Genomic DNA, 14,823 nt, shown 5'->3' on the forward strand with positions numbered 1-14,823 from the left:
AGGAGTTAGCGTTGACGAGACACAGACGTGATGCTGAGCCTCAGGCAGCCTCCAATCACAAACTGCTGCTTTCAGGATTTTCCCCACAGTGGAGCAGATCATTCAAAGCAGCAACGCAGAAAAAGTGCTTTAACAGGTGATATGAGAAGAGTCAGAGCTCAGCTGTCGGCCTTTTTCACATCAGCCACTAAGACAAAGTCTGTTACCGTCTGCTCGTCATTTTCCTCCACTCATGGGTTTAAGTTTGGTTTTTAATTACTCTCGTCTCCTCAGTGTCTCCAGCAGGAGGTGAGAATGGCAGCATCTGCTGCTAAACTCACACTGAGAGACAATTACTGTAAAACACTCTCTACTATTCATGACTGGGACTTTACTCTGAAAAGCTCAGAGTGAGAATGTCAGAACACAACTTCATCAGTCAGAATGAGAGTGGAAATGTTTATTTAAAGGAGACATATTATACCCTATTTCTCCAAGTTAAAATAGTTCCCTGGTGTCCTAATGAACATGTCAGTGACATGCTTTGGTCAAAATACCATAAGGATGAAGCACCATAGCAGTTCAATAACCCTGCTAAACCCGCCCCTTTCAGAACGCTCGGTTTTGTGCATGGTCCCTTTATATGCAAATGAGACACAGGCAAACACACGCCCACTTCTTCCAGGGGGTTTGTGATTTGTCCTCTTTACAACGCTCACTCGCTCAGCTCCTGTTCCCTCCGCTCCATTCCTCTCCCCCTCCCTCCACTAGTTCTCTGACAATATCAACATGGCAGCGTGCCTGGAAAACAGCGAGAGTGGCGTCACAGGAAGAGAGCCGCACAATAATAAGAGAGGCTGTGTATCAGCCTGCAGTGTGTGAATAAAGTGCCGCGGTTTAGCGAGCTAATATGAGCTAAAGGAGCTAGCGGTCTTGGGTGGTCTCCTCACTACGGTTGGGGGGTCTGCCAGCTTGGTTGGTAACACTGCAGACATCATGACTTGCATGTGGGGAGTGCGTGGACAAATGATCCAGGCTGCGTTGGATACGGAGAGCCCGCTTGGAGACGGAGAAGCGCACAGCGCTCGCCATCCACTCACAACACAACGTTAGCTACTACTCTTTAGCCCAAACAAGTGTGTGCAGCGTGCCTGTTGTGTTGTTTCCGCTCTAGCTACATCTGGTGTGGTGTTGGAGTTTTTATAACGTTACTAGTTGTTGCAACAGCATGTGAAAAAAAACACAGTTTGCTCTACCAAAAAGAACGTTAATCTCACGATAAATTAGAGAAAGACGCCGTTAAAATGGGTTTGTGTTAACACCGTTAATAACACGTTAATAACACGTTTAACTGACGTGCTGCTGATATTGTGCTTGTGCTTTTACCTGCTGCAGGTCTGTCATTGTGTTCCTGGCCCTGAACGTTCTTTTCTCAGCTAATTCTGCTTTTCTTCCATCACTGAACGTCACACGTGCTTTAAACTTCACATATTCATAACATCACATTGGAATGTTCCAGTCACATTAGCTCCGCCTCCTGGATTACACATGGCAGGAAAACGTGACACATAATAAAACTGCAATTAATCACTTCACGAGGCTGTGAACACATGAGGAGAAAATGACAAATACCTGTGTGTGTTTGTGTGTGTGTGTGTGTGTGTGTGTGTGTCAGCATTCAAATGCAGCTGGCAACAAACCAATGCACAAATTGAATAATGTTTGCGTAGGCAATAATGATCTGTGTTCATTACTAGAGACAAATTGAATCCTGTAACAAGGAGCACAAGCGTTCTGTCATTAAAACTGTGTGAATTAATTAAGACAAATCAGACTTCATGTGCTGGAGTGTGTGTGTGTGTGTGTGTGTGTGTGTGTGTGTGTGTGGTCGGTTTGAAAAAATACCACCTTCACTGAGTCTTCAACAGTCCACATGCAAATAAAATGGCTCTGTTTGTGAAAACATGAACCATTTTCACACTGGTGTCTTTACACACTGTCCCCTACTGTCCCTGATTGTCCCTGATTGTCCCCCACTGTTTCACAACATCTGTCCGATGTGTTGTCAGACTGTATGCTGCACGTGAACAGAGACTGACAGTATGCTTGTGTATAATATAATAATATATGCTGTAATGAAAGTGTTTGGACACTTCTGCAGCTGTGTCTCAGTTAATAATCTGCCAACACACAACATGATACCAACACGTCTTCACTGACGTGATCAAACTTTAAATGTTTGAAGAGAAAACATGAAAAACAGAGAAAGTGATTGTCGGAAACGAGTGTTTGTGCACATGGTTTGTTGACTCACCGTCTGGTAGGTAATAATGAATTTGATCATGTGACCCACAGGCATGTTCTGGGTAAGGAACTCTCTCTGGCTGGGCAGCGCTGGCTCGTAGTGGATTTTTGCTGGTGGTGAAAAAAAAGTAAAAACAAGATTCTAGTCTTTCAGCCTTCACTGGTCACAGCCACATGTTCTTAGAGTGATTTAAATGTTAATCTGTAATCTGATAATCTGTTTTGGCTATGCTGATGCTGATGCTGATGATGATGATGCTGATGATGATGATGATGATGACCAGTGGAAAACTTCTGATTTGAAAAGCACAGAACGGTGGTCGCTGCAGTCGTGCAGATTAATGTCACTGAGAGTCACTGACTCTTTTTTATTTTAAAGGCTCTTTTAACGTCTGTATTGAATCAAATCTAAAGCTCAGGTGGTGGAAATGAAGCTTTTCTCTCTCTCTCTCTCTAAATCACCTCCGTCACAGTCCACGTTCTGCTCGTCATGAACATTTCAGAGCAAACACAGACTCAGCCCTGATGTTGACTTCACTTACAGCCAGGTTGAAGCTGTTTTCATACGTTTTCTAAGTTTCAGGCTCATTTGTGACTCATCACCCGTGATTTGAGTGTTTGAGTGTTTCACTGAGGCTGAAAGCGTCTACGTGTGCTCTGTGAAAAAAGATGATAAAAAGACTGACGTAGACCTGGTCTGAGAGAGGTCACAGAGTTCAGCAGAGTTAGAGTTTTCACTTAATAAAGAAACATTTCGTCCACATTAACGTAACCACAAAAACCTTTGTATATTTAGATTATCCTTAACATTTCCAACAATGATTTAAACTTCATTTGACTTGGTCTCTTGTTATTAAGCTGATCCTCACTCGGAGAAAATAGAACTCAACATTAGTGAAACACTTAGTAGATTTTGTTCTTAAATAAAAACAAACATGATTGACAAGACTGAACAGAACAGGACAGGACCGGACCGGACCGGACAGGACAGGACAGGACAGGACAGGACAGGACCGGACTGGACAAGACCGGACAGGACAGGACAGGACAGGACAGGACAGGACAGGACAGGACAGGACAGGACAGGACAGGACCGGACAGGACAGGACAGGACCGGACTGGACCGGACAGGACCAGACCAAACAGATTAAATCTATTGAAGGGCCACATGTGATTGAGACTCTACTCATTTTAACTGATTCAAAAGCAAATGACTTGAGAATGAATTGTCCGAATTAAGAATCCTCATCCTCATCCTCATCACCACCATCACAGTCATCTTCATCATCCTCACATGTATAAGTGGACTTCCTCAGCAGCCTTCTTCTCTTGAATGTATCCACATCTCCTCCAGGGAGAGGTGACGTCTCAATCACTGGCCTCGTCTTTGTCAAACTCCCAGCGTTGATTTAAAGCCGACGCATCTGAGCCAGAGTGATCCATGCTGCATAATTCAGCAGCGCGCTCTCAAACCTGTCTCATTAAAGACTCTGGCCGTGGTCCACGGCTCTGAGTAGCAGCCTCTGAGGGACAGATCTGTTGCCAGCTTAGTACAAACAGGTACAGACACAGAGGAAGCTCCAGCTCCAGTCAAGAGAGAGAAAAAAACCTGGCAGTGAATCCTGAATTAAATCAACAGTGGTGCCAGCAGGGCCTTCTCTGCGGGCCCTGACAATATCAATATTATTATTATTTATTTTTGTTTAATAATCAAATGAATGTGTGTCTGAACGTGTCTGAATTCAATTACTTTTTCAGTATGTTATGATTATATTTCCAGAAAGAATATAGTTATTTTTTGTGAAGCTGAGCTGGATTTTCCTGGATGTCATTAAACGCATCATAGCTCCGTGGACCTGCTGTAGTAGTATTGCTGGTCTTTTGTTGAAGCTGCCATTTCCTATTTGGTTATAACTTTGACTGACGTGTGTCGTCAGCCAATCAAAATGTGATGCATAGTGACAGAACGCCCCAGGCCCAGCGACGTGTCTGGCGCTTGCCCCCGCTGTTGTCATCAATGACGTTTGAACCTTTGGCGGGTTTTGAAGTAAGCTATGATCACTGCATTAACACCAGTGATCGATCATGTTTCTGATCTCCTAAGTGTGCACTTTTCACGGCGATCATTTGGAGAAAAGAAGGAAATTATTTCAAGAGGAAGACCTACACCCAAGAGGTACATCATTTACCGTAGTTGGAGTGTTAATGATAAATTGATAACATTTATTAGAAGTGTTGAGGACAAAACTGTTGATCATAAATAGTGCCGGGGACGTGTTCCCCACGTATCTGACGCCTATGCGTATGTGGAAGCTTGTTTTTGTGTCATATGGTGGCTTGTGAAATTGCGGTTGCTGAGTGACATAACGGAAGATGTGCTGGTAATGATGCAGTAGCCTATAGATGCGCAGTGGTGTGCGTGTGCACTATGGTTGTTGCAGATCAACTGTCTCATCAATATAGTGCATAATAGTGTGTTTTGTATGTGCTTGTGTTTGTGCCGCACCGCGCACCGGCCGCACCGGGCACCGCCCGGCTGCCCACACCCGCGGGTGGCGAGTATTTTGTTTTGTATTTTTATATTTAAAAATATATTTCCATACTGGTGAGAAGCACCAGGGGGCAGTATAAGGACCAGATCTATCAAGTCTGTCAGGTTCTGTGATTTATTTACTGGATCTCCGTGAACTCACACAGACCGGCACTGGTGACGTTTTCCTGCCAACATGGTGGAGTACACAAACTGATCACAGCTTTAAAAGCACTTGTGTGTATGAACTGATCCAGTAACAGTATTACAGACAGAGGAAGCACCGTTGTTTGATGATTTCTCCACGTGTTTGTCGCATGACATCACAGCAGGAAACTGATCATTTTAAACCCTCTGCTTGTCGTTGGCTGCCTCCGTGTTTTTCCCTTGTCAGTAGTGAGACGAAGCTACAGTGTTTGACACTTTCATCCTCCCACTGTCCACACTTTAGACCCCAGTGGAAATTCTGGCCTCAGTTCTTGCTCTGGTTCAGAATTGACTTCACACAGTGTTATTACTATTATTATTATTATTATTATTATTATTATCAGTTGTCATGGAGGACTGATGGTTTGCCAGGTTTGATCACTTCTTGTGCCTCACTGAGAGTTTCACTGACGCTCACTGACCTGCTAAATGAGGCGGACAGCTGACGATCACAGCTCGGCACAGGAAGGTGGCGGCGGCGGCGGCGGCGGCGGTCGTCACTCTGGCCCATTCAGCGTCCTGGTTAAACACACACAGACAAACACATGAACCTACGTACACTTGTGATTACTTGATTATGAAAAGAATGATTTAGTTGCAGCTGCACTATAAATACAAATATCCGATGAAATTAAAAGTAATGAGTTGGCCTTACTTAGTTTTTGTGAAATTGTTCTGGTAACTTAATAGAAACAATTTACTAGTAATTTTTGGTCTGAAAGGTAAATTAAATTAATATTTTTGAGCTGTCTTCACTTGGAAAATTAAGTTTCAGAAGTAAAAAGTTTCAAACTCTGCACATGCGCAGATTGATCTTTATTCATTTGATGCCTTTCAATTGCTTGTTAGCTACTTTTGAGACTGGTGGAGGATTTTGGACACTTTGGACATCTTTGACGCATCCAAAATGGGTCCCGTACTTTACCCAGACAGGTGAGTGTGAAGAGGGAAAAAAGAAGCATTTATAGAAACGTATCATCGTTTTCTCTCTGGCATTTATCATTTCTGCCTTTCTCATAATATTTCCTCTGAAGTGAAGCCTGGTTTCAGCTGCCTGCAGGAAGATCATTAACCTCACTTTCACTGACAGTTTCTTCACAACACACAACCTCCACCTGCTCGCTGTGTGGAAACTGTTGCTGCTCCACAGCATCATTGGGATTTTGTTTTTAAAACTGATTTATATATATATATCTAAATATAGAGAGAGTTTTGTGTGTCCGTTAATTTCACCCATATATATACTGTATATACAGTATGTGTGTATGTATATATATATATATATATATATATATGTATACAGTATATATACATGATGTACTCTAGGTCTGTGTGGAATTTAATTAAGACAACGTTTCCTGAAGGTCTCACAGAGGATTATTTATTTATTTATTTATTTATTCATCTATGTATTTATTTTCACACATTTCACCAAAATAACAATGTGTCAGGCTCTGAACGTTTGAACAGTTGTGTGTGTGTGTGTGTGTGGAGGCAGGTGATCCACTGTGGCGAAACCTGATGGGAGAAGCGTAAAGAAGAAGCAGCAGAAAAAGAAGAAGACCCTCATCTCAGACCCCCTTGTCATCTTGAAAGGCTGCAACAAGGTTCCAGTGCAACAAAACATTGCGTATTTGTATTTACTCACGTTACTATGACAAGTAAACACCGTTCAGAGTGTGAAGTTAAAATGAATACATTATAAACTAATGACGTCACACACACATATTATTACCTGTTAGTAAAACTTTGATCTTCTCTAAATGATTGCACAGCCCACCTGCAGTACCACCACAGCCCACCAGGGAGCCTTAGCACAGATGTTCATATATAATGTTTCAACATTTTGACATCATCTGGCCACGCAGGAAAAAAACCTTTGAGTTTCTGACTGAATTTCTGACTTCATTCTCAGAATTCTGACTTTATTCGTAGAATTCTGACTTTTTTCTCAGAATTCTGACTTTATTCGTAGAATTCTGACTTTATTCGTAAAATTCAGAATTTATTCTCAGAATTCTGAATTTATTCTCAGAATTCTGACTTTATTTGTAGAATTCTGAATTTATTCTCAGAATTCTGACTTTATTCGTAAATTCTGACTTTATTCTCAGAATTCTGACTTTATTCGTAGAATTCTGACTTTATTCGTACAATTCTGACTTTATTCTCAGAATTCTGACTTTATTCTCAGAATTCTGACTTTATTCGTACAATTCTGACTTTATTCTCAGAATTCTGACTTTATTCGTAAAATTCAGACTTTATTCTCAGAATTCTGACTTTATTCGTAAAATTCAGACTTTATTCTCAGAATTCTGACTTTATTTGTAAAATTCTGACTTTATTCTCAGAATTCTGACTTTATTCGTAAAATTCTGACTTTATTCTCGGAATTCTGACTTTATTCGTAAAATTCTGACTTTATTCTCGGAATTCTGACTTTATTCTCGGAATTCTGACTTTATTCTCAGAATTCTGACTTTATTCGTAGAATTCTGACTTTATTCGTAAATTCGGACTTTATTCTCAGAATTCTGACTTTATTCTCAGAGTTCCTGAGTTTAAAGTCAGAATATTTTTTTCCTGTGTGGTCCTAATCCTCTGTACAAAACGAGTGTTCAGGGTTGGAGCTGAAGAACACGTCTGACAGGAGACCAACAGGAGATAGTGGAGCAGATACTGTCTTCACAGGAGGAGACAGTTATCTCTGTGTTACTGTTCTTTACCTGCCATATGTTTGTCACAGCAGAACCCAGGAGGATGCTCTGCAAGCCCACACGCTCTGCCAGGGTCTGAGACAGCTGCTGACTTCCTCCCTGTGGAGACACACACAAGACAGACGTCTGAGAGAGACTAGACCTGAGACCTGAGACAGACCAGACCTCAGACCAGAGAGAGACTAGACCTGAGAGAGACTAGACCTGAGACCTGAGAGAGACCAGACCTGAGAGAGACCAGACCTGAGACAGACCAGACCTCAGACCTGAGAGAGACTAGACCTGAGACCTGAGAGAGACTAGACCTGAGACCTGAGAGAGACCAGACCTGAGAGAGACCAGACCTGAGACAGACCAGACCTCAGACCAGAGAGAGACTAGACCTGAGAGAGACTAGACCTCAGACCTGAGACAGACCAGACCTCAGACCAGAGAGAGACCTGAGAGAGACCAGACCTGAGACCTGAGAGAGACTAGACCTGAGACAGACCAGACCTCAGACCTGAGAGAAACTAGACCTGAGACCTGAGACAGACTAGACCTCAGACCAGAGAGAGACTAGACCTGAGAGAGACCAGACCTGAGAGAGACTAGACCTGAGACCTGAGAGAGACTAGACCTGAGACCTGAGACAGACCAGACCTCAGACCTGTGAGAGACTAGACCTGAGACCTGAGAGAGACTAGACCTGAAACCTGAGAGAGACCAGACCTGAGAGAGACTAGACCTGAGAGAGACCAGACCTGAGAGAGACCTGAGACCTGAGAGAGACTAGACCTGAGAGAGACCAGACCTCAGACCTGAGAGAGACTAGACCTGAGAGAGACCAGACCTGAGAGAGACTAGACCTGAAACCTGAGAGAGACCAGACCTGAGACAGACCAGACCTCAGACCTGAGAGAGACTAGACTTGAGACCTGAGAGAGACTAGACCTGAGTGAGACCAGACCTGAGAGAGACTAGACCTGAGACAGACCAGACCTCAGACCTGAGAGAGACTAGACCTGAGACCTGAGAGAGACCAGACCTGAGAGAGACCAGACCTGAGACAGACCAGACCTCAGACCAGAGAGAGACTAGACCTGAGAGAGACTAGACCTCAGACCTGAGACAGACCAGACCTCAGACCAGAGAGAGACCTGAGAGAGACCAGACCTGAGAGAGACCAGACCTGAGACAGACCAGACCTCAGACCAGAGAGAGACTAGACCTGAGAGAGACTAGACCTCAGACCTGAGACAGACCAGACCTCAGACCAGAGAGAGACCTGAGAGAGACCAGACCTGAGACCTGAGAGAGACTAGACCTGAGACAGACCAGACCTCAGACCTGAGAGAAACTAGACCTGAGACCTGAGACAGACTATACCTCAGACCAGAGAGAGACTAGACCTGAGAGAGACCAGACCTAAGAGAGACTAGACCTGAGAACTGAGAGAGACTAGACCTGAGACCTGAGACAGACCAGACCTCAGACCTGTGAGAAACTAGACCTGAGACCTGAGAGAGACTAGACCTAAGAGAGACCAGACCTCAGACAGACCAGACCTCAGACCTGAGAGAGACTAGACCTGAGACCTGAGAGAGACTAGACCTGAGAGAGACCAGACCTGAGAGAGACTAGACCTGAGACAGACCAGACCTCAGACCTGAGAGAGACTAGACCTGAGAGAGACTAGACCTGAGAGAGACCAGACCTGAGAGAGACCTGAGACCTGAGAGAGACTAGACCTGAGAGAGACCAGACCTCAGACCTGAGAGAGACTAGACCTGAAACCTGAGAGAGACCAGACCTGAGAGAGACTAGACCTGAGAGAGACCAGACCTGAGAGAGACCTGAGACCTGAGAGAGACTAGACCTGAGAGAGACCAGACCTCAGACCTGAGAGAGACTAGACCTGAGAGAGACCAGACCTGAGAGAGACTAGACCTGAAACCTGAGAGAGACCAGACCTGAGACAGACCAGACCTCAGACCTGAGAGAGACTAGACCTGAGACCTGAGAGAGACTAGACCTGAGTGAGACCAGACCTGAGAGAGACTAGACCTGAGACAGACCAGACCTCAGACCTGAGAGAGACTAGACCTGAGACCTGAGAGAGACTAGACCTGAGAGAAACCAGACCTGAGAGAGACTAGACCTGAGAGAGACCAGACCTGAGACAGACCAGACCTCAGACCTGAGAGAGACTAGACCTGAGACCTGAGAGACTAGACCTGAGATAGACCAGACCTGAGAGAGACTAGTCCTGAGAGAAACTAGACCTGAGACAGACCAGACCTGAGACAGACCAGACCTCAGACCTGAGAGAGACTAGACCTGAAACCTGAGAGAGACTAGACCTGAGAGATACTAGACCTGAGACAGACCAGACCTGAGACAGACCAGACCTCAGACCTGAGAGAGACTAGACCTGAAACCTGAGAGAGACCAGACCTGAGACAGCGTGATGAGGGTCAGCTGAACCCTCATCACGCCTCATTTGAAGAGCAAGTCCATTCCTCAGTTACTTCTGTTGTTTTTGGCCATGAATCATACTTTTATTCAGAGACTCAAGAATCCTTTTTCATAAAATGATCATGAAGTAAATTTCAAAATACTTTCTTTTTGAACTTCCTGAGTTTTGTGTTTCCGTTAATTTGACAGATGAAAAGAAGTGATTAGCTAAAGGTCTCAGGTTTGAGATCAAGTCTTAGAGAATCTTGTTACTGACTCTGTGTATAATTAAAACTTTGGACTTAATCACCTTTCACTCAAGAGCTTCTTACAAGATTTCAGTGTTCAGTGTTTTTGTTATGTTGTCATTATTCTCATCAAACCTTGTTAAGCAACATCTAAATGTCTTTTGTTGCAAAACAGGGGGAAATGATGTTAGAAAAGACGTCTCATGCATGCATTCAGCCTCAGAGTTGCTTTGTTATCAACATTTTCATTTGCATCTGTGGGATTAAAGGGTTCCTCTGTTATCCTCTGTAAATCCATTCCACTTCACATTTGCTTCTGCTTTTACTGCAGCTGTGCTTCTGTCCTGCCCACAGCGCTGTGGTCATTACATCCACCACACAAAACAGAGAGAAAACCTGCAGATGAAAACATCTCAATAGTCTTTCACTGGCCTTCACTGCACAGCAGCAGAGACAGGAAAATAGAACTGATCAAAAGCACATACAAAATAACTAGGTGCTGTCATATTTAATCACGATTAATCACATTAATGTCATAGTTAACATTTGTATCTATTGTAAATGTCCCTTGATTTCTTTGTGTCCCATTATTTCTTCTCATTTTAATGCTCTTATCAACATAGAAAAGTGGATCTGCTTGCTTTGTGGTGATGTTTTTTTATTGAGACAATATCTCTGTCACCTGCATATTGTGACTTATTCCTCTTATTGTGAGAGCCGCACAATAATAAGAGAGGCTGTGTATCAGCCTGCAGTGTGTGAATAAAGCGAGCTAATCCAAGCTAAAGGAGCTAGCGGTCTTCGGTGGTCTCCTTAAAATGGCCGTTAAAATGGGTTTGTTTTAACACCGTTAATAACGCGTTAATAACATGTTTAACTGACAGCACAAGTAAAAACACAAAGTTGTGTTGAAATGGCCACAGACACGGTTTTATTTTATATAACTGTTGAACTAACAGAGAGAGGAGCGAGTCGTGACCTTGATCTTTTGTTCCTGAGCAGAACCTGCGTTGTTCTCCAGTAGAGGCAGCAAACCTCCGGCTGCTGCAGCGTAAACCAAGAAGAAGAGGAAGGACATCTGTGACGACTCCATGCCAAACACAGACCTGCAGCTCAACTCCAGCTCCTCCTTCACTTCTGAAACACACACATGAACACACACTCACACACACATCGTCATGATACAGTGTAATGATGACTAACTGTCCTGTTATATTTCTGTCTCTCTTTCTTTCCTTTCACCCCAGCCAGTTGAGGCAGATGCTGCAAATCTCTGATTCTGTCCCAGTGTTTGCTTCTCTTCTCTCTATAACACTGTAAAGGTTCTTTGGCTCACTGTGCACAGAGCCGTGATCTATTCAAATAAAAGTGCATTAACCTGCCGTCCAGACATGCTGCTCCATGTAGGAGTTCAGGGTCATGCTGTCAAACTCTGCAGCACGGGGAGTTTTGGACGGATCCTGGACACACACTGTGGCACACAGTCTGTCAATCTGAGAGCAACACACACACACACACACACACATAACTGTGAACCAAGCAAAGACAACATCATGTGACTTCTACTTCACCATTTGTCCCAAGTGAAGGTGTTTTTCTGTTATTTATAATAAAGAATATAATACACAGTGACGTGTGGTCAGCGGAGGCTACTAACAATGATAAAAGAAAATCAATTTGTCCACTTGACTACAGTTCAGCGCTGTTCGGCTTGATTTGTGTGTGGGAGGTCTCTTCCTGTGACGGGACTCAGCGGCCGGCAGTCTGACCAATCATCACATAGAATCTGCTTAAGCACGCTTGGAACCTCGCCTGAGCAGGTACTACAAATTGTTGGCCGAGTCGAAAGATCTTCCCCAAAATTAGCGTAGTTGCGAAATTTCGATGGTTTGGAATGTGCGCTGGAGAGTCGAAATAGTACCTGGTAATAGCTGGTACCAGGTACTAAGCTAGTGGAAACGCTACCTAAACCATGCCGTGGTGAGGTAAGGCGAGGTGAGTACCACATATCTTTATACTGAAACTCCACACCTCAGTGCTTTTGCAACTTTTTGATGTGTGAGTTGTTAAAGATTTGATTTCAACTCAAGATGCCAAGAAAAGAGGAAGGCCAAAGTCACAAGTCGACAACTTGCCAAAGCAACGCTAGCAGCAACGCCATATTGGCTGCTATTGCTAAGCAAGGCACCAAACGTTCTAAAGTTTGTGGACTCGTGGACGACTTGACAAACTCTATGGTAGGGCGACTCGACTCCATTGAAGAATGCCTATCTAATTGTCAAGCCTCGACATTGACCACATTCACCTGTGGTGAGCTACAGGCTAACAATGCTAATGTAGCAGATTGTTCTCTGTCCCTCTGTGAGGATGTTGTGTTGGCGGACTTCCGCTCTTTTCTTCTTCTACACATATAATAAAAAGAGTGTGTTGTTGTGGTGACTTACACTGAACCCGACTTCTCGTCTCTCATCCAGTTATTGTGGTGTCCACATTCTGTTAATATATAACCCCTGACGACCTCTGAGGACGCTCGGTTACACTAAGCTAAAGAATAAACGCATCGTTGGTATCCCAGAGGGGGAAGATTATTTTGTCCAAAATAAGAGTTGTAGTATGACCATGGGAAGGTCATCTTTGTATGAGATGATTTTGGTGACTGTACAATGTACAGTAGAAAAGTTATTGGAAATGATTATATACCAAAATTGTTTAAAAGCATTTTTTGTCCAAAATAATAGGTGTAGTGTCTTTGTCCGAGGTGGTTTCTGTAACCCTACAGTTAAGAGCAGTGAACGTATTGATTTTTTTTGTCGAGCTCGTGTTTTCAGCACTTTGCAAGACGGTCCCTGGGCATTCGCCTCACACACATAGAGACACATGTTATTCTTCCAGCGCGGAATTCAGGTCACTTGGATGAAAATGTTACTGTAGCTCATTAAGTACACAATTCTGATTGGGAAGAGACCACGCTTATGTTTATAGAACGTTTCGTTTACATGTTATTGAACCGGAAAGTCTGAATCTGTCAATGTCTTTCTAACTTTACCGAACTATTCGTCAGTGGGATAATTCCAAAAATATTCGGCCAGGAAAACTTCGCCAAGTTCGCATCGACTCTCCAGCGCATATTCCAGTAAATGTAGGGTGGATAAGAACAGAAATAAATAATTATTTGGAGATTCATTGGCAATCTGTATCATCTGCAGGTGTCGCGTGGGAGGCCTTAAAGGCTGTGATCAGGGGACGTATTATCCAACACACATCATACCATAAGAAAATCAAAGCACGGGAGTTGCTAGAATTGGAAAGCATCATTAAACGGACTGAAACAGAGTTGAAGCAACGGATGACACAAGAAGGTATGAGGAAATTGACAAAGTTAAAATATCAGTATAATAACATAATATCTCAAAAGGTTGAATTTAATTTATTTCGGGCTAGACAAACATATTTTGAGTCTGGAGACAAGGCAGGAAAGTTGCTTGCCAATAGTATAAAGCAGAGGGAGTTGGCTTCCACTATCCCTGCTGTTAGGGCGACGGCTGGGGACCTGCTTACTGCAGCTGTAGATATTAACCAGGCCTTTAAAGAATTTTATAGTAGTCTCTATAGTTCAACATCTACCTCTACTGAGGAAGGAATTCATAAGTTTGTGGAACCATTAGGACTTCCAAAATTGACAGATGAACAGAGGGATTTTCTGGATTTGGATATTACTGTTGAAGAGATTAAAGAGGTGATTGGGGCTTTACCTTCAAGTAAAGCACCTGGGCCCGACGGCTTTACTGGGGAATTTTTTAAGAGCTTTGTGACAGAGCTAGCTTCACCCTTACTGGAGGTGTATAAGGAGGCGCTGGAGGGGGGCAGATTTCCACCAACTCTGAGACAGGCCCTTATTAGTCTAGTTCCTAAGAAGGGTAAGGATTTGGTTCAATGCAATAATTACCGTCCTATCTCATTAATGCAAATAGATGTTAAGATACTTTTGAAAATTTTAGCAAACAGACTAAACAGTGTAATTACATCATTGATCCACACTGATCAAGTGGGATTCATTCGCGGTCGCAGCTCCTCAGATAATATTAGATGCCTTATTGATGTTATGTGGTCGATGGCTGACGCCCATTCCCCAGTGGCAGCAATCTCTTTGGACGCTGAAAAGGCGTTTGACATGGTGGATTGGGGGTATCTATTCAAAATTTTGGAAGAGTTTAGATTTGGTGCTACCTTTATGAAATGGATTTGTGGGCTATATAATTGCCCAGAAGCAGCAGTGCAGACTAATGGGCTTGTCTCAGATTATTTTAGGTTGGGTTGAGGAACCAGGCAGGGCTTCAGTGGCCTCGGCAAGGGATTTTGTATTTGGGTATCCGTTTTCCTAGACAGCTGAAAGATTTGA

General features: G+C 43.5%; 1 protein-coding gene across 1 annotated transcript in view; it reads right to left on the bottom strand.

Annotated features, from left to right (window-relative positions):
- Nucleotides 1-14,823, bottom strand: part of si:ch211-127i16.2 (probable flavin-containing monoamine oxidase A) — a 32,671-nt gene that overhangs the window by 14,047 nt on the left and 3,801 nt on the right. The window contains exons 4-8 of the mRNA XM_058618069.1: nt 11,803-11,917; nt 11,404-11,561; nt 7,750-7,839; nt 5,443-5,539; nt 2,294-2,394 (exon numbers count right to left, since the gene is read on the bottom strand). Of these exons, the coding sequence (XP_058474052.1) occupies nt 2,294-2,394; nt 5,443-5,539; nt 7,750-7,839; nt 11,404-11,561; nt 11,803-11,917 (561 nt within the window). The remainder of the gene's footprint in view (nt 1-2,293; nt 2,395-5,442; nt 5,540-7,749; nt 7,840-11,403; nt 11,562-11,802; nt 11,918-14,823) is intronic.

Source organism: Solea solea, chromosome 19, assembly GCF_958295425.1.
Source record: "Solea solea chromosome 19, fSolSol10.1, whole genome shotgun sequence".
Lineage (NCBI taxonomy): Eukaryota > Metazoa > Chordata > Actinopteri > Pleuronectiformes > Soleidae > Solea > Solea solea.